The 20,052-nt window shown below is 51.0% G+C and overlaps 1 protein-coding gene across 1 annotated transcript in view; it reads right to left on the reverse strand.

Annotated features, from left to right (window-relative positions):
• Nucleotides 1-20,052, reverse strand: part of LOC103005092 (secretin receptor) — a 63,271-nt gene that overhangs the window by 13,161 nt on the left and 30,058 nt on the right. The window contains exons 4-7 of the mRNA XM_057539982.1: nucleotides 17,271-17,374; nucleotides 11,229-11,326; nucleotides 9,875-10,007; nucleotides 7,734-7,887 (exon numbers count right to left, since the gene is read on the reverse strand). Coding sequence (XP_057395965.1) covers nucleotides 7,734-7,887; nucleotides 9,875-10,007; nucleotides 11,229-11,326; nucleotides 17,271-17,374 — 489 coding nt within the window. The remainder of the gene's footprint in view (nucleotides 1-7,733; nucleotides 7,888-9,874; nucleotides 10,008-11,228; nucleotides 11,327-17,270; nucleotides 17,375-20,052) is intronic.

Raw genomic sequence — 20,052 nt, forward strand, 5'->3', positions numbered from 1 at the left:
CCTTATGAGAGACAGGACAATCAGTGATTCCAGGCCAGGGAGCAAGCAGGTGCCAAGGTCTGGTTGCCATGGAAACCCCCTTGCCATCCTGTGTAAATCTGCAGCCTCCCGCTTCAAGGGTGCCAAGGAATCCCTGGGAACGGAGGCAGGATCAGACAGATCCTGAAGGCCACGGTGGGGCAGGGGGCTCTGGAAGCTTGGGCCAGATTCCAGAGGACCTCTGCGGGGGAGAAGGGAGGGGACCAGGGCCCCTGGGCAGGCCCATGAAGCTTGTGGAGGCCACTGGTGGAGCCCTTTTCTCAAACTGGGATATTTGGCGGGGATGCAAGGCCACAGGAGAACATTTAGTTTTATTTGAATATTGGTTTGTAAAAAGCTTGGCCATTCAACTGGTAATGTAAGCTATCAATGTTATGTAAACAAAAATACATTTTGGACTAGAGAATTGTAAGTACACAGGAAATTTAAAGATAAAATACAAGAACACTTCCTGACTTCTGGCTGAACATGACAAACTGAACTTATACATTTATCTCTGTTTCTCACTGAAACCCCCCCAACATGAGAGTAAAGAAATAAAAAAGCTACAAGCCCATAAGCACAAAGAATGGGCAAGGAGGGTACAGTGCACGAGAGATGTCAGCACACTTAGGAACCTGGGAGCTGGCAGAGGAGCAGTAACTGATGTCCCAGAGCAGACGAAGCTGAAACACAGCGCGGCATGGGGGCTGCTGCTGGGAAGGCGCCTGGGCCCGGTGGTGAGGGCACCCGGGACGCCAGCAGGCAGGAGAGAGGGTGGGGCTGGAAGACAGGAAGCACGGAACCACCCCAGGTGGCCAGCACCAGCCTCCTACAGCCAAAGAGCTCATCCCCGACAGAAGGGCACTCTCTGGAGAAACAGAGCCAGGGGGAATGGGGCTCTGGCCCAGCAGAGGGTGGGAGGGGTGCTCAGCTGGGCACGGGGACCAAGAGATGGTCTACACCTGTGCTGCCACGTGTGGCCACTGAGCCCTTGATACGTGGCTGCTCTCAGATGAGCCGTGCTGCAAGTGCAAGAGAGCAGACTTGGAAGATGTGCAAGAGTAAAAGACTGTAAAATATGTTATTAATGATTTTTAAAATTATACATCGAAATGTTAATATTTTGGTTATATTGGGTTAAACAAAATATACTACTGAAATTAATTTTACTAATTAATGAAACTAATTAGTTTCTTTTTACTGTGTTTACTGTGGCTACTAGAAAATTTTAAGTTATATAAAATACAGCTCAGATTCTATTTTTAATGGGCATGCCTGTCATCCGCTGACTGGTAAGAGCCCACCCCCAGGCTGCTCAGTTCTCAGACTTCTAACAGCCGGGATTGCACCCTTGCTCGAGCCCTCCAAACCCCACCCCAGGCAGGAGATGACAGGATTCTTCCCTGGAGGAACCAAACAGCCCCAGACAAAGGGCCTCTAGTACCGATGCTGAGGACCCACGAACACAGCGGCCACTTCCAGCCCCGTCTCCCTTGAGAGACATGTCCCCCCACTCCCCTCCACACCCACACAGAGGGCCTTCAGTCAACACCGAAGTGACTCACTCTTAAATATGAATAGTCAAGGTCATCAACATCTGAGGAAAGCTGATTACATAAAAGACAAGGACCAAAACAACCAGAGAAAAGGAACTCAGAGGAAATAGACCATACAGGCTGTACGAGGAACTTGAGCAAAACAATTCCAAGGAATATCATCAGCGAGATTAGAGGGACGATTACTTCTCCAAGACACAAACAGGATGCCGAAAAGAGGGAGCATTCAGAGAATAAGGAAGAGGGCTTGGACATTCAAAATATGATGATCAAGATTTTTAAAATTCCATAGATGGGATGGAAGATAAAGACCGGGAACTGCCCAGAAAGCAGAGCGCAAAGCGTGGAATGAGAAGTAAGAGGAAAGAGACGAGAAAATTAGAAGCCAGTTCCAGGGGGTGCACCAACTGATTACAAGTCTCAGAAAGAGAGGGTTAAAAACCAGAGGGAAGGAAGTGATCAAAGGGGCCGTGTAAGAACACTGTCCAAGAGATGAAGGATGTGAGTTTCCAGATGAAAGGACCACCACATACCAGCAAAAGGATGAAAACAGACTTGCATGGGGGCAATCCCTATGATATTTCAAAACACAATAGACAGAGAGAAGATTCTACAGATTCTACAGCTTATACAGAGGTGAGTAAAAAGGCTCAGGAAACAGAATGACATGGCATGTCGCATAACACCAGATGCCAAAACAGAAGGCCTTCAAAATTCTGGGGAAAAATAACTGTCAACCTAATTTCTATGCCCAGCAAAACTACAAATAGGGCATGAAAGTTGAACAAAGATATGTTTAGATATGCAATGCAAAAAAATGTAGCTTCCAGACGTCCCTGGTGGTGCAGTGGTTGAGAATCTGCCTGCCGATGCAGGAGACATGGGTTCGAGCCCTGGTCTGGGAAGATCCCACATGCCGCGGAGCAACTAAGCCCGTGCGCCACAACTACTGAGCCCATGCGCCACAACTACTGAAGCCCGCAAGCCTAGAGCCTGTGCTCCGCAACAAGAGAAGCCACCGCAAATGAGAAGCCCGCGCACCGCAACGAAGAGTAGCCCCCGCTCACTGCAACTAGAGAAAAGCCCGCGTGCAGCAACGAAGACCCAACACAGCCAAAAAAAAAAAATGTAGCTTCCATGCACTCTTTGTTAAGACAGACACTGGAGGATGTGCTCCAACACGACTGGACAGTAAACCAAAGAGAGGCAGACAAGAAGTCAAGGAATAGGATTCGTGGAGGAAAACAAAGGAAATCTCAGCCTGAAGGTTAAGGGAGCTGAGCAAGTCTAGAGAATGACCAGCCCAAATAGAGCAGGAGGGCAGAAGGCTCTTCTAGAAAGAACATGGGTGGGTGTATCACGTTAAACAGCACCCCCCCCCAAAGGTTCATATCCCTAGAACCTTAGGATGTGACCTTTTCTGGAAATAGGGTTTTTGCAGGTGTTATTAGTTAAGATGAAGTCATACTTATAAGGACCTTAATCCAATATAACTGGCATCGTTTTAAGAAGGCCGTGAGATACACACACAGAGAGGAGACATAGAGGGAATAAGACCATGTAAAGATGGAGGAAGAAATTGGAGTGAGGCTCCTACAAGGCAAAGAAGGCCAAAGACTGCCACCAACCACCAGAAACAAGGGGAGAGGCATACAGCATATTGTCCCTCAGAGCCCTCAGAAGGAATCAGCCCTGCCAAGACCAGACTTTGAACTTCTGGCCTCCAGAACTGGGAGACAATAAATTTCTGTTGTTTTAAGACAAGTGGCAACTTGTTACAGCATCCCTAGGACACTAATACAGCAGGAATAAACCAAACAAATAGGAACTAATAGACTTCACGTTGTTGCATTTGATGATGGGGAACCAGCACTGGAGGGTTTTCCAGTTCTGTTGAGAATTTGGGAGAATTAATGACAGCAACACAAAATGAGTCAATAAAAAATGACTCCATAAGTTTGGGATTAACACACACACAATACTATATATAAAATAGATAACCAAAAAGGACCTACTGTATAGCACAGGGAACTCTACTCAATATTATGTAATAACCTATATGGGAAAAGAATCTGAAAAAGAGTGGATATATGTATAACTGATCCACTCTGCTGTACACCTGAAACTAACATAACATTGTAAATCAACTATACTCCAAAATAAAATAAAAATTAAATTAAAAAATGACTCCATAAAATATAAAAACTTAAATACTGGAAGTAAAATCAATGTACACCAGTTGGCTCGGTAGTAAACAATATCTACATAGACATGATGATATATACATTGAATATTGTGATTTAGCCCCAAACTGTGAAAGACTCTAACGGGAGGATGGAGGTGGCAGATGAAAAATTTTATACCCTTCCCTTTAATCACAAGGAGTCAACAAATAACGCCTCAGGACTTCCCTGGCGGTACAGTGGTTAAGAATCCACCTTCCAACGCAGGGGACGCGGGTTGGATCCCTAGTCTGGGAACTAAGATCCCACATGCGGAGGGACAACTAAGCCTGTGCGCTCTAGAGCCCGCACGCCGCAACAAAAAGATTCCGCATGCTGCAGCGAAGATCCTGCGTGCCACAACTAAGACACGATGCAGCCAAATAAACAAATAAATATTTTTTAAAAAGCGGGCCAAGGATGTGAATAGACAGTAAAAAAAAAACAGTGCCTCAGATGGACAAATCAAGACACAGTAGAATACTGTTTAGAAACATGAGAGCAGATATCAAGGGGAGCAGCTAAAGAGCTGGAGGGTGTTACATCTGGTGGCAGAAGTGGGAGCCTCTTCAGGAGCTGCTTGCTTTTGTTTGTTTTTTCATTTTAGACTTGTAGTTCTATTTAATTCTTTAAACCAAGTACACGTATGGCTTTGATAAAAAAAAATTCTCTGCCTCAACTGCGGGTACTTTGGGCAAACATGGATTCTGAGGGCCACCTGTTTATGAGTATTTGTCTTACATCTTTAACAGTGAGTCGGTGGAAAAGTTTGAAAAGCGGATAATGGCTTAAGTCGTGGTTCTCACTGTGGTCCCTGCAACAGCAGTATCGGCATCACCTGGGACCTGGTTAGAAATGCAGAGTCTCAGGCTCCACCGCTGGCCCACTGGACCGAGGCTGTGGGGCGGGGCCCAGGCAACCAGGTTGACGTGCCCTCTGCGTGGTTCCAACGCAGCTCCAGCTGGAGCACCACCAGTCTGAGATCCCTCAGTGAATGGGAGTTTGACGCAGCTCCTATACAAGCCAGAGGCACCACCTTTCCTGGGCACAGACTGACACCCCAGCCACCTTGAGAAAGTAAAAGCTTTGGATAAGCAATAAAAACTTCAAAAGCTTGTGCCTTCTGACTCAGGGGTCCCAATTCCAGGATTCTCTATTACACATGGAATAAGCTTTGCCCACAGAAGTATTCCTCACTGTGTTATTTATCACAGTGAAAAATGAGAAACAACCTAAACATCCAAAAAATAGGTATTTGGTTACATACATCCACACAGTGGTTAAAAATGTTTACTGAAGATTTGAGAGAATACAGAGCATGCTTCTGTGTTCATGGAAAGAGGCAAGATCCAAAATTCTACATACAGGATGACTGCAACCATGTGGGAAAAACTGGGAGTATAAAAGAAGTCTGGAAGGAAACCCCAGAAAATGTTCAACAGATGGGACTACGGTAATTTCTTTTCCTACTTTAAAAAAACTTTTTTTTTTTTTGCAAAGTTTTATGGTGGCCACATACTCATTCCAGCAACCTATCTCTGGGGAGGGGGGTGAGTACAAACTGAGGCAGGGGCGCTGCTTTTGCAAGACAAGAGCCTCTCGCAGACAGCTTTAGACCTTCCTGAGTCCCTTCATGTCCCCTGGGGGTTGTGCAGGCAGAGAGGCACAGAGAGAAGGAACCCCTGCTGTTTAATGTGCTGCTCTATCCCCAGGGCCTGGCATATAGTAGATGCTCAATAAATATTTGAGGAAGAGGGACTTCCCTGGTAGCCCAGTGGCTAAGGCTCTGCACTCCCAATGCAGGGGGCCCGGGTTCCATCCCTGGTCAGGGAACTAAATCCCACATGCTGCAACTAAAAGATCCCACTTGCTGCAACTAAAGATCCTGTGTGCCACAACTAAGACCCAGTGCAGCCAGCTAAATAAACAAATATTAAAAAAATATATTTGAGTAAGAAAAGAAGGCTCTCATTATCTCATTTAAACCTCCTAAAAACCCGTGATGGAGATATTATCACAATGCACTTTTGTCTCCTTGCTAGACTACAAACCCCTGGAGCGATGGAACCATTTTTGTTTTTGCTTTCGTAATCTCCGTAAGCCCTTCTGAGCACAAAGAAGTGCTCAAAGAAAGTTCAGCAAATTATGATCCTGACATTATAGATGACAAAACTGTCCATGTTCATACAGGGAAATCCTGGCAGATCTGGGAGTCAAGGCCCAGTGAGTTGGCTAGACAGTGGGGGCATCTGGGGCAGAGTCAGCAGCGTAAGGCAAGCCCCTTGTCCCAGGCTCCCTGGAACTACTGGCCTATGTGGAAATCCAGATCTGCAGAGCCCTACATCTCCTGCTGACTGAGGGTCATGTGCTAATCAGGCTGCCAGAGTTCAGAAGCAGGAGGGCTCAGTGGACTCTGCTGGTTCAGGCAACTTCCCTGATGGTCTGATGAGGAGACAGAGCCCTTGCACATAAGGATTTAGACAAGCAGAAAAGACAGTGGAGGGCATTCCTGGCAGGAGCACTTCTTAATTAAAGGCACCAAGAGGAAAGTAAATGAAGCTAATGGCTACTACACATGACTACCCCTGTAAGCCTGTGAGTCACTCACAGAAACCTGACTCTGTCTAGAACCCAGTGGGTAACTTACATATGTTTATCAAATGAACAATTGATGGATGGAGGGAGGGAGGGAAGCAGGAAGGGATAGAGGGATGGATGGAGGGATGGATGGAGGGATGGTGGGATGGATAGGTGGATGGATTGATGGAGGGATGGATGGATGGATGGATGGATAGAGGGATGGATGGAGAGATGGATAGGTGGATGGACTGACGGAGGGATGGACGGATGGATGGAAGGATGGATAGATGGATGTTTGTTTATGGCAGAATAAGAGTTAAGGGGCTTTGCAAATAGACAGGCCTTGGTTTGAATTCTGGTTCTACCCTTGTCTACAGTGTGAGCTGAGCATGTTATGTCATGTCTCTGAGCCAAGGTTCCTCTAAGAGGCCTCTGGAGGTTGTTGTGATGATTAAATAATGCATGCAAAGTGTTGAGCTCAAAGCCTGGCATACGGTAGGTGCTCAAGAAATCAGAATTATTATCATCTTCATGGACCAGAAAGGAAAGGGGGAAGAGAAGCAGTGGGGCCTGCAGTTAGCTGCCTTACTACCATTTCCCCTCCTTCCTAGAAACTGAATCCTGAATTTCCTTTGGGAAGCTATGTGGTTTGAGTAGCTTAAGCCAATCAGTGTATTCCATTCTCTCAGGCCCCTGTGATTGGTTCAAGGATGTGTATAACACTTCAGCTGGTCCAATCAGAGTGAATCTCAGAGTATTTGCTGGGAGTGCTTGGACACGGCCTCTCTCTTTCATCAGATTTAACAGTGAAGCCAGGAAGAAGCCCAGAGCTGCTGGCAGTTACACTGGGAGCACCTAATGATAACACTGACGTCACAGGCGGCAAAGCAGAAAAACAAAAAGAAACGCTGAGCTGCTAGCTTCAGCCTCACCTGAAGCTGGTAATCCCTGGACTCGTCAGTTATACGAACCAATTAATTCCTTTGATGTTTAAAGCCTATCGAAGGCAGGTTTTCTGATACCCACAGTCAAAAGCACCCTAACTGATACAAAAGGAAGCAGGAATGAGGACGTATGGATGCGACGTCTGGGGAAGACGAGGCAACAGTGTTGGGGGTATCAAACTGTAAAAGGCTTTGGATGCCAGAAATTGGGGCTAGGTTTTAGCTGTTTTTTCCCATGTGACAGACAAACTGAGGCCAGAGAGTTAACCATCAAGCAACTTGTCTAAGATCACACAAGTTCACGATCTTAACTAAGTATAGAGCTGATACTGGAACCCACACCCTTCTCCTTCTGCCTCAGTGCCCGTTCCCACATAGCATGCAGCCACCGTACCCCTGGAGAAACATACCCCATCCGAGGGCAATAAATCCCTGGAGCCATTTCCTTTCTGAGAAGAAGGAGATGACGAGGAGTGTGTGAAGGTAGAGGCCTTCCACCAGCAGCCAGGAGTAGTTGGCCATGATGCAGTACTGGAAGAAGACCATGACCAGCTTACAGCCCACCTGCAAGGAGAGGCAGCTGAGTCCCAGGCTGGAGACCCTGGGCTTCCCTCCAGGAGAGGTGGGGTGCGGTAGGGGTCAGCAGCCAGGCCAAGGAGCGAGCCTCTGGGGCTCACGGCCATCCCCTCTGGCCTTCCGCTATGAGAAGACCAGGCTCATAGAGTTCTCTAGAGTGGAAATCCACAGGCCAGCAGGCTTGGTCAAGATGGCCAAAGGGCTGTTGCAGCAGCAGGAACGGCATTCAAATTCTGGAACCGGCTGCCAAGTGTCAAACGGTCAGACATCGCCCAATTCCCAGTAGCAAATGAGGGCATTTTTCAGATAAGGAAACTGAGGCCTAGAGAGGGAAAGGGATTTCTGAGCAAAAGGTTAATAAAATCCTTTCCAGGCTTAGTTTTCCTGGAAATAGATGAAGAAGGGACAAGCCAACACTGATGAGAGTACACGACCCTGCCTGGTGCACTGCGTCTGGACTGCAGGCCTCTGAATACCCCAGGGGGGTGCCAGGGCTGGCCCTGCCTGATGCTGTGACTCTTGTGGCAGGCCTGTGCCTCGCCGGGATCCCTGGAAGCTACGCCTGTGGGATTGTCGGGCCGAGGCTTCTACGCCAGCACGGCTCCCATTCCCGCACCGTGAGGGCCTCCTCTCCTTTCACCGCGCGGTTCCCTGAGGAGAGGACAGCTCCTGGGATGGCCCGAGGGCTGCTGCCCAGAGCGCAGGTCACGTCCATGTCCACGGTGGAGGAGTGCCCAGGGCCGCCTGTGGCCTCCCAGACACTCCGACTCCAGGCATGGCCTGTGGCTGGCTCGTTAGTCTGCGGGTTAGTAGACCCTGGAAAGGTTCCCTGCTGGGCACTGCTGGACTTCTCCACTGGTCAGTGATGGGGTGGGGCCTGAATCTGTCTTCTGACTCCCAGGAAATCTCCCTGAGACACAGGGGCCCTGCTTGAGGGACCTCTCAGTCTTGAGTCAGAAAACACACACATACACACACGCACACGGAAAACTATAAGCAAGGCAAACCTGACAGATCTGTGAGCAATTACAGATGTGAGTGGTGGGAAGTGGCGGGCAGGCTGACTAAACCAATCTCGATTTCCAATCCCCTTCTCCCTTGCTGGCTTCTGCTGTGGAGACTATGATAGTAAAATACTCAATCTCCCAGCTTCCTTTGCAGTTAGATGTTGTCACATGACACAGTTCTAGCCCGTGAGACGTGGACATAGTCTTGGGAAGAGGCAAAGCCTCCCAAAGAGAAAAAAAGTTTAACCTTGACTTTCCTTTTTGCCTGGAACATGGGGTGAGGCCTGAGGTTGCAGCAGCCACGTTGCTAACATGCAGTGTAAAGCGTGGGATCAGGAATGGCGGAGCAGAAGGGGAAAAGGACCGTGTCCGTCACGGCGTGGAGCCACTGAGCCACCTCTGGGTCACCCGTCTGTGGACCGCTTCTGTGGGGACAACCCCCACTTGTTTAAGGCACTGACGTACAGTTTTCTGCTACGTACAGTGAAAGGGATCCTCAACTGGTACACAGTGATGCTGCAATGAACGAAGACTCATCTGAGCTTTCAGAAGGAGGACGAGGGTTGTTAGATTTAACAAAACGATTGTTCTACTGCACTTCTGGGTGTGCAGACACACAAGCATATGCTCACCTTTTTCTTTCTACAACCCCAACCCTCTAGCTTTAACCATCTGTCTACATTTGGGACTTGGCAGGAGCAGGGAAAGGAGGGGATTGCTATGCGTCTAATTCCCAGAATGGCTAATCCACTCCGGGACACTGGGAGTTGAACAGCAGCCCCATGGGCTTCTCGACAAACTGCTTTCATATGGGTCCCAGACTGTGCATGTGGGGACATGAGACTCCCTGAACCTCCCCAGCGCTGGCCCCTTTACTCTAGGCATTAAGTGCAGCCTCAGCAGGGACGGCGGGGGCAGCAGGGGAGCAGGCAGGCCTGGCCACACTGTGGGCCACGCAGGCGTGTTACCCTGTGGGCATCGCAATGGGCGACGTCGTCGTCGGAGAAGAGCACGGCATCCTTGATGAAGTTGGACAGGGCACGCAGGATGAAGGACACAAAGAGATGCATGTGGATGTAGTTGCGGGTGCAGTGGAGCTTCCTGGAGGGAGAGGGTGCAGGGCCGGAGGGGTCAGAGCCGGAGGGGCCCAGGGCTCAGCCGCCCACCCTCCCCCCACCCCACGCACCACGGAAACCCAGGCCCTGGACGTGACAACTCTCTAAATCTCCCTGTTTGCAGAACCTGAATGAACCCAGGCCCCCAGGTGCCCAGACTACTCTGTCTCGTGCTGCAATTAAAAAAAAAAAAAAAAAGCTGGGGTTATAAGGGCGAGATCCTATTCTGCCCCGACCACCACCTCCAGCTCCCAGAATTGTCAGAAGGGGGTGGGGAAGGGGGCAAGTGGCACAGAAAGAACACAGGCTGTGGGGAGAAATCAGACCCGGGCTCTGCCACTTTTCAGCTACTCGACCTAGAGCAAGCCCTTCACCACCAAAGCCTAGGTTTCCCCCTTGCTGTAGGGACAGAAGTCTGTTAACTGCTCCCCTCCTTTCGCTTCAGGAACCAGGCTTTCTTATGGGGAGTGCATCCCAGCTCTGGTTGGGGAATATGCTACCTCTACCCACATGACAGACCTGACCAATCAGAGCTCCATACCTGGCTGCAGTGATTGGCTCAGGGATGGGCATGTGACCCAAGCCAGCCAATGAGAATTCCCCCAGGACTTTCATTGCAACTAACGGAGAAGGGGGTCTCTTGGCCCTGGTGTCGCTGAGCTGGTAGAATGTACGTCTGCAGCTGCTGGTGGTTGTCTGTGCCAGCCCCGCGTAAAGCCTGCCTGAGGCCAATGCAAGGTGAAGAAATGGCAGGAGACAGACCCAGTTCTGCTGATACCTTTAAGCACCTAGATCCAGGCACACCTAAAGCCAGATGCCCCTGAACTTGTCAGTATGTGCATCAGGTCACCTTTGTTTTTCTTACGGTGTTTTAAGGTGGATTTCTGTTTCTTGCAACCAAGAGTCTGGCTAATATACCTGTAAAATGGGGATGATACCTATCTCCCAGCATTGTGTGAAAATTAGAAATGATACATGTAAAGCAACTGGTGCAGTAAGTTCTAGTGATGTTCAGTAAATGTCAAATGAATAAAGGAATGAACGAGGTCACAGAAACTTCAAAGTTTTGCCACAGGTAAGCTTTAGATCAACAGGGGACAAAGTGGCCCACCCAGACCTTCCTCTCTCTGGTCAGAGCAATTAAAAGAGACCCGAAGTCTGTGCCGGGGAAGGCTGGGAGGACGGAGAGCTGGCAGCGGGCTCTTACCGAAAGGCACAGAGGACGCTGAGGGCAACCAGCAGCATCACCAGGGAGGAGCTGTAGCCCACGGTGTACATGACCTTCAGCTTCAGGAGGTACTCGTACTGCAGAGAGAGAGGACTGTGTCAGCCCCGCCCGCCCACCTGGCTGCACCTGCCCTTTTCTGCCACAGCGTGTACCTGCTCCAGGCTGCCGAAACCCCTTCAACTCTGACCGCTATCCTGTTCACACCCCAAGGACACACATTCATAGACTCACGACATTTTGGCTTGGGAAAAGACCTTGGGGATCATCTGATACCAGTTCAAACTTCTATCCCATACACAGGGCCCCTGACCATCACCCTGAATTCAAGCCTTTGCTTGAATACCTCCAGGGATGAGGAGCTCACTGCTTTTTGAAGAAGTCACTGGGTATACAACAGTGCAAAGTATTAGATAATTTTTTCTCAAGTGAATCTAAAATCTATTACCTTTAAATTGTACCTATTGGTCCCTTTTCTTCTTCTGGAGTCACTGAAAATAAATTGAATTTGTCTTGCACCTAGAGCCCACTATTATTTTAAAAATAAATTTTTCACTGTAGAATAGCTTTAGACTTATAGAAGAGTGACAAAGATTCTACAGAGAGGACTGTCCTTTCTGAATACAATTCTTCTGCCCATCTGCCCCCCACTTATCATCTGGGCATTAAATATTCCCTGTGTCTTTAATCTCTTTCCATAACCCTTCACCATGTTTCTCAACTAATATGCTCCAGTTTGTGAATGTCCTTCTTAAACAAGACACCCAGAACCAGATAGCTGAAAAGCTCCAGATGCATTCTCTGACCAGGAAGAAACAGAGTGGGACCATCACTTCCCCTGATCTATACACTGCACCTTATTAATGCAGCCGAGCAGTCATTTACTTGTTCAGCAGCCAGCTCACACTATTGGCTCATCTTTGATTCAAGAAGATCTCAATGGAATGGAATAATGTGACATATAGAAATAAATGTGAAGACCTGTATTTTTAAGGTTCAAAAAAAAAAAAACAAATTGTACAACAGTCTTAAAAAGAATCAAGGAAATAAAAAGTAAAGCAATAATGCCATACCATTTTTTTGTTTTACCAACCGAATTAACAAATATTTAAAAGTACTAATATTCTATGTAGGTGAGGGTATAGTAGGAGTGAAAATTGGTTCAGTCTCTCTGGAAAGTAGCATGTATCAAGAACCTCTGAAACATGCATTCCTTCTGACCGCCCCTCTACCTCTAGGAATTAATTCTGAGAATTATCAGAAATATAAAAGCATATTTATATATAAAGATGTTCATCAAAGAACCATTTTTGATGAAAAACACACAAATGTCCAACAACAGAAGAATAGTTAACTAAATTCTTTTAAATCCAAAGGTTAGACTGCATTAAAAAATGGTGCTTACCAAGAGTTTTAAAAGATGTCAGGACATAATGTAATGTTAACTGAAAAGGCAGAATACAAATTTTACACGTACAGTGTGATTTCTGCTTTAAGTAAAAAAAGTGTTAAGTTGAATTGTATGAAACTGCCCTTTTCTGTACATCGAAAAAGACCGCATATTGGCCATCTCATGTGGTTCAATCTCATACACACACAGAAACAAGACTGTAATGAGGTGTGTTAGACATTATTAGTGGTTAACTTTGGAGTATAAACTTGTGGATAGAGTCGTTATTTTCATTTGTATTTTTTTCTGTACTTTTCATTTTTCTTCAGTGGGTAAGTACTATCTTATAACCAGAAGAAAAGGGTAATAAAAAACAAAGAACCACAGGCACAAGAATACTATTGGGGAAACCTGACAGCTGTTCATATGAAAATGACCTTGAGGTTTGAGTGGCCCAAGCTCCATGGCATTAAAGAAGTGTATGCAGAGAGAACATGCACAGGCTTCAGAGCCAAGAGACAAGGGTTCCCAACCCAGGACTGCTACTACTCACCAGCTGTGTGACCCTGGGCAAATTACTTAACTTCTCTGAGCCTCAGATTCCTCATCTGCAAAATGGGGATAATATCTACCGTGCAGGTTTTTTGGAAGAACAAATAGGGTATCAGGTAGAGTACCTAGACAATGCCTGGCACTTGGAAGACACGCAGCACATGTTGATTCTTCCCCATCTCCACCCTCTACCCCCCCAACCACCGTTCAGTCTGAGGCAGCAGTCTGACAGTGCCGGTGTGAGGTATGGGTATGGGGTAGCTGCCAGGACAATTAGGTCTCTTCTCAGTTACATTAATGCAGTGCTGTGCAGCAGGCCACGCTGGAACGTCTGGAGTGTTTGGTCCAGGTCTGGGTATGTTACTTTAAGAGGAGCATTAGTAGAGTGGAGCACCTCGGGGGGAAGGTGACTGTCATCTGAACTGGCTACACTGCACCCTACAGGAAACAGACAAGCTTAGGGAAGCCGAGTACTAAACGCCTGAGACCTCACTGCGAGCCCCAGGGGTAGGGGAGTAACCACAAAGCCCACTGGACTCAGACGGACCGAGTTTCCTGGCAGCAGAGGGAACCTTTGACGGCCGGCCGCCATGTGACCCTGCGCTTCGGCACTGAGGCGACTGCGACCCCGGAAGCCGGAAGCCGCCTCTCGGCAACGAGCGGGGAGACACAGCGGCAGAGGTTGCATTGGTGAATGGTTCCTAGGCTTGGGGACGCCAAAGAGCAGTGAAACGTCAAAAGGCCGGAGGAGCAACGTGTCAGCCTAGGATCTCGTCACGTGAGGGACGTGTCCCACAGCTGAGGGCGTCGGCCTCACCCCGGGGACGCCTGGGTCTGCAGCCCCGGGTCAGGAGCACATCGGGTAGCCTGTGGCAGCGTGAGGAGGCATGGGGTGACAAGCGTGCAGGGTCCGGACTGAGCATCCCGTGCTGTCCTGTGGCTGGGTTATTGTCTGCCGGGTCACCCTCAGGACGCCCTGGCCAGCTCGCCTTTGTCTGTAAGATCTGACCCCAAAAGAGCCCTGTTCCCAGGAAGCCAGATGTGACCTCTGCCCCAGGCCTCAACCTCTGCAGCTGTGCACCCCCTGCCCCCCAGAGGGCTGCTGCCTGTCCTGGATCAAGCTGCCCATCTCTCTGCTGTGTGTCTCGACTGGGCCCCCTCCTCCTCTATCCTCTGCATCAGGAGACAGCAGACGTTTTCCATAAAGGGACAGACGGGAAACATTTTAGGCTTTGGGTACTATTCGGTCTCTTTTGCAACTATTCAACTCTGCCCTTACAGTGCAAATGGGTGTGGCTCTGTGTCAATAAATCTTTACTTGCAAAAGCAAATGGTGGGCTGGATTTGGCCCAAGGGCCCTAGTTTGCTAACCTCTGCTCTCGGTAAGCAAACTCCACTTTTTTTACCCAAGTGGCAGCTTTGCCTGGTCTTTCTGCTAATCTGTCCACTGTTGGCAATTGGTGTGGGCCAAGTCAGGAAGTTGCAAAAAGACAACCAACAAATACATACTTTCACCATCATTTGATTAAAAGAGAAAAAGACATTTCAACACTAAGAAAGGATGATTAAATTCTCAGAATAAAAGAAAAAGTTTGTGGGAATTCCCTGGCAGTCTAGTGGTTAGGACTCCACGCTTTCACTGCCAAGGGCCTGGGTTCAATCCCTGGTCAGGGATCTAAGATCCCACAAGCCTTGGATTTCCCTGGTGGCGCAGTGGTTAAGAACCCGCCTGCCAATGCAGGGGACATGGGTTCGAGCCCTGGTCCGGGAAGATCCCACATGCCGTGGAGCAGCTAAGCCCGTGCACCACAACTACTGAGCCTGCGTTCTAGAGCCTGCGAGCCACAACTACTGAGCCCGCGTGCCACAACTACTGAAGCCAGAGCGCCTAGGGCCCGTGCTCTGCAGCAAGAGAAGCCACCACAATGAGAAGACCGCTCACTGCAATGAAGAGTAGCCCCCGCTCGCTGCAACTAGAGAAAGCCCACGTGCAGCAACAAAGACCCAACACAGCCAAAAATAAAATAAAAATTAAAAAAAAAAGACAAAGTCTGCGCTTGTCTGTGGACTGGTATTTAAGGACCCGTGAATCACAGTGAATCTCATGGTCTGGAAACCCTTCCACCAGTCTTAGGGATTCGATTTTATCTTTTTATGTGAGCTGAAGCCACGGTAGGTCTTCTTTTTACTATTTTAGACAACTGATTTTCTGAGTTAAGTCCAGAACTTTGCATTTATCTTTGTTTTAATTTATTTAATTTATTTATTTTTGGCCGTGTTGGGTCTTCGTTGCAGCACGCTGGCTTTCTCTGGTGTGGTGAGCGGGGGCTACTCTTGGTTGTGGTGCATGGGCTTCTCACTGCGGTGGCTTCTCTTGTTGCAGAGCCTGGGCTCTAGGTGCATGGACTTCAGTAGTTGTGGCACGCGGGCTCCATAGTTGTGGCTCGCGGCCTCTAGAGCGCAGTCTCAGTAGTTGTGGTGAAGGGCTTCGCTGCTCTGCGGCATGTGGGATCTTCCTGGACCAGGGCTCAAACCCATGTCCCCTGCATTGGCAGGCGGACTCTTAACCACTGCGCCACCAGGGAAGCCCACATTTATCTTTGTTAAATCTCTGCTCCTTCCTCTGGCATTTTACAGTTCCAACCCGGCCGTGAATAACACGGTTAAGGCCCTGGGCTCCGTGCTTGCCCAGCTGGTTAGTCTAAGCCAACAGTCCTTATATGTGGTTTTCACAGACATAACTCACAAAACCAAAAGCTCTTTAGGGCCCTCAGTAACTCCCAAGGGTGTAAAAGGATCCCGAGGCCAGAAAGTTTGAGAACTGCTGGTCCAAGCCAAGCACGTGTCCCAACCCTCTGCCAGGGATGGTCTGGAGGTGGACAGGCTCAAGTCACGTTGGGCCAGTGAGACGTGAGGACAGGCTTGCTGGCGGCTTGCATAAGAAACTTTCTTGCTGTTAGCAAGAAAAGTAAGGCCGCCCCTCCTGCTGGACAGGCAGGCCTGGGGAGTCTGCGCTACAGTCACCAATGGCAGTCACCTGACAACAGGAAGCGAGCCAGCCTTGGGATAACCCACCAGGCTAGCAGGAGGAGAGACAGAAAGAAGCTGGTCCTGGGTGGCTTTGGGGTACTGCTCACGAAAGGGTCCTGAGGCCCGTTCTCCGCATCCCCAGCTACGTGAGCCACGTTAGCTTACGAAGCCAGTTGGAAATTTCTGTCACTTTCGAACCTCCGTCCTGCCACCCACTATACAAATGATCCCTCTTAATCTTATGGACTTTACAAACGTGATACACGTAAGCCTCCTGTCTTCATATAGGCCAGTGACAGAAATGGTAATCTACAGAGGTCAGAGCCCATCCACTGGCCCTCCAAGACCACAGGTATCCTTATTAAATTACTCCCATCGGATCTGAAGACCTCATGTGTCTTCCCTAACTGGATGATAAGACCTGGGAGAGAAGAAACTCCATCCTCCACGTCAGGCCCCACTCCATCTCCTTCGGGAAGGGCTCTGAACCAGACGGCCCCTTCAGGGAGCCCACCGCACCAGCGTCCTGTCTCAAACCAGGCCTGCCCACCGCCGGGCTCTCCTGCCTCTGGAGCCCGAGGCTCCTCTGAGAAGGGACATTTGTGAGCAGGCGCTGCGGCCAGGAACCCTTGCCTGCACTTCCACAGCTTCACGAGCCTGTGAGGTCAGGACTATTACTAACCCCATTTCCCTGATGAAGAAACTGAGGCACAGAGAAGTTACATCCTGCCCAACCCGCAAGGTCACAGGCAGGTTCAGACTCACCACCGGACCCCAAGCATTTAGCCCCAGTCTCTGCTCTTCGGGTTTCACGCCTGCCCGACCCCAGCGTCCCGATGGCACGTGGCGGTTCTCACTGTGCCGTGCTCCTCAGCACCACCACCTCTGGGCTGGTGGACCAGGGAGGGGAAGCGGGCTCATCCAGCCCAGGGGAGCGAGGAGGGTGTGGGGCTGAGAGGGGCAGCCCGGGGTGCCCAACCTCGCCCTGAGCCAGCCTCACTCTCTCCTCCCCCAGCCACCTCTGCCCCGCAGGGAGGTGTTGGCAGGCTTACCCTCTTCTCGTTGGAGGAGTCGTTCACGTGGACCCCACAGGCCAGGTCGGGCCTGGGGAAGGTCTCTGACCAGCCGCCCTGCGTGCAGTTCCGAAATATGGAACCTGTGGGGGCCAAGCAGCCTGCGGTGAGCAGTGGGGACCGGACCCAAGGCCGGCTCTCCAGGGGCCCTCGCCGCGTCTCAGGAGCAGCTGGAGCTTCCTTCCGTCACCCTGTCCCTTTCTCTGAACCACACAGGCAGCTGCAATTGGCCCAGCTGGCCCTGGAAACCTTAGTAAGAGTCAGTCAGGAAAAGTAGTGGGAAAGGTGCGCAGGTAGATGGCCTAGAGCGGATGCGCGAGCGTGGGACAGACCCGCGGCTCCCGGATACGTCGACCTGCAAAGCTGGCCGGCCCTGCCCCGATACCCCTCTGGCCCCCGCCCCACGCCCACTGTGCCAGGCACCGAGCTCCACAGTGAGGGAGACGACTGACACATGCCCCAGGCCCAGGCCCAGCAGAACTTCCAGCGTCACTACTCGATTCCCTGGGTGCCCCCGGAGAACCTTCAAGCTGGGAGGCACTGCAGTGTCTCCTACGAGGAGAGAGGCTGGATGCAGTGCTTAAGAAGAGCAGGTTACACACCTTGAATCAAACAATGTTGATCTCACACTAACGGCTGGGTATTTACTCAGTTATAAAATTTCATGCTCTAGTGTAACAATACACGGTCACTGCTACGTGCTACACGGTCACTGCTAGGTGCTGGGCACTGTTCTAAGCGTGTGATGGGTATTAACTCACTTAATCCTAACAAGACTAGGAGGCCAGCACTGTTACTTTTACAGTAAAATGTACTGTAACATGTAAATACTACACCCATTTTACAGCTGGGGAAACTGAGGCACACCGTGGTTAAATAACTTGCTCAAGGTCACACCACAGTAAATGGGGGACCTGGGATTTGGACCCCGGGGCTCAGGCCTATACTCTTAGCCGCAGGCTTTGCTCTAATGCCCTTTCTTACTCCTGGGCTTCCTGCTCCCAGGCCCTGCAGCCATCTAATGGGGTGGGTCGCCCAGAGAATCTGCCTGGCTGGTGAGGACCCAGCCCCGCCCACAGTGAACCCTCCTCAGGCTCCGGGTCCTACTCCTGCCCTAAGAGGTTCTATTCTACATCCAACTTCGCACCCTGCTCGCCAGCATCTGCAGACCAGCAGAGCCAGCCCTCCAGGCAGCCACCCCTGAGGAGGGAATGATTAGCCCTGTAACCACGACGCCAGGCCACACCTCTGCGTTTCTCCGCGTTACAAATCGCAAGGTAGCCGCAGCCCTCCCTCCCTGTCCCGGGGCTCACCACCCCACCCCTCCAGCACACGGCTGCAGCCTGCACCCCACACGGAGGTGACAACGGCCCCCCTGCCCCCCTGGCAGACGACAGTTCCCGAAGGCTCCCCAGGGCCCGCGCAGAGCGCTTGCTCATCAAACATTTGCAGGCTGGCTGGCTGGCTAGAAAAGCAGATGGGGGCGGGGATGAAAAGCCTGCTCCACGCATTTCTACAAGAGGAGAGGGAAGAGCCCGCCCACGAGGAGCTCCTAGAACAGGAGCCCGAAGACTGGGGTAGAGGAGCTGCCAGCCAAGAAGGAAGTCTGGGGAAGCAGGGGGAGCTGCCCTGCTTGCACCGGCCGGCCCAGCTGCATCCTCCTCTCCGGGCTGCCGAGGAGGGCCGAGTTCCGGTCCCCGGGTCTGGCTGCTGTGGAGGCTGCGGGGGCGCAGGGAGCTGACCCTGTACACAGGAGCCCTGCTGCTCCTCTCGCTCTAACCAGTATCCTGTCCAGGGCCCCCAGCCACCCCAGCTGGGCCTGGTGTGTTCCTCTCTGACAGGCCCCAGGGTCTGGGCCACTGGCTCTCAGGGTTCCACTGAGCTGGAGAAATACGGCGGGCGTTTCTAGGACCAGCCACTAGGCTCACGTACGGATTCTGATCTCATCGTCACAGCGCCCCACTGAGGGAGGTGCTGCTGACCTATCTCACAGACGAGAAAACCAAGGCCCAGGACTGGGCAACAGTGCGCAGCCAGGACGTGGGCCATCACTGCACGGCCCTCCTGCCTGGCCCTCTCCCTGAGGTCCCAGGGGCAGCTCTAGCAGGAGACCGAGGCCTTTGGGCTCCAGGCGTGCCAGGTCTAGGATGGCCCGTGGCACCGGGAGCGCTGGTGCGGAACCAGCCAGATCCGAGTTCGAAACCCAGCGCTGGCTCCTTGTCGCTGCGTACCCTTAGGCGCATCGCCGCCCCGTGCCGAGTGGGCGTGATCGCCCGCGCTGCAGGACGCGGCAGGAAAGGCGACGGCACACGCACGCCACTCGGGCTGGTGCCAGGCAGGCGGGAGCCGCGGGGCTGCTTCCCGCCTGCTTTGGGCCGCTCTGAAGTGGGCCAGGACGGTGCGGCTTGGAGTCTGGGGGTTTAGGGGACGGGCGGAGGGTTTCCGTCATTGAATCAGGCAAGCGCGGCTGTCAGAGAGGGGAGAGTGGTGGTCAAAGGCACACTGGCTGGATGAGAAGGCTGAATTAAAAGCCCACACCCCCGCCTGGAATCCAGAAGCGGTTATCGGACAGCGTGTCCCTGGAGGCTGGGCTGCCTGTCTGGGGGCCTCTCTTCACAGACCCCACAGGGTTCCCAAGATGATGCTGCGTGTGAGCCAGGCCAGGTGCCCAGAGCAGTAAACAAGGCAGTGCCCTCTGCTGACAGGGCTCTTAGTACAACTGCAGAGGAGACAAGGGGTGGGCTCCCTCTGGAGCCCCTTC

The sequence above is a fragment of the Balaenoptera acutorostrata genome, chromosome 2, assembly GCF_949987535.1.
Source record: "Balaenoptera acutorostrata chromosome 2, mBalAcu1.1, whole genome shotgun sequence".
NCBI classification, from domain to species: domain Eukaryota; kingdom Metazoa; phylum Chordata; class Mammalia; order Artiodactyla; family Balaenopteridae; genus Balaenoptera; species Balaenoptera acutorostrata.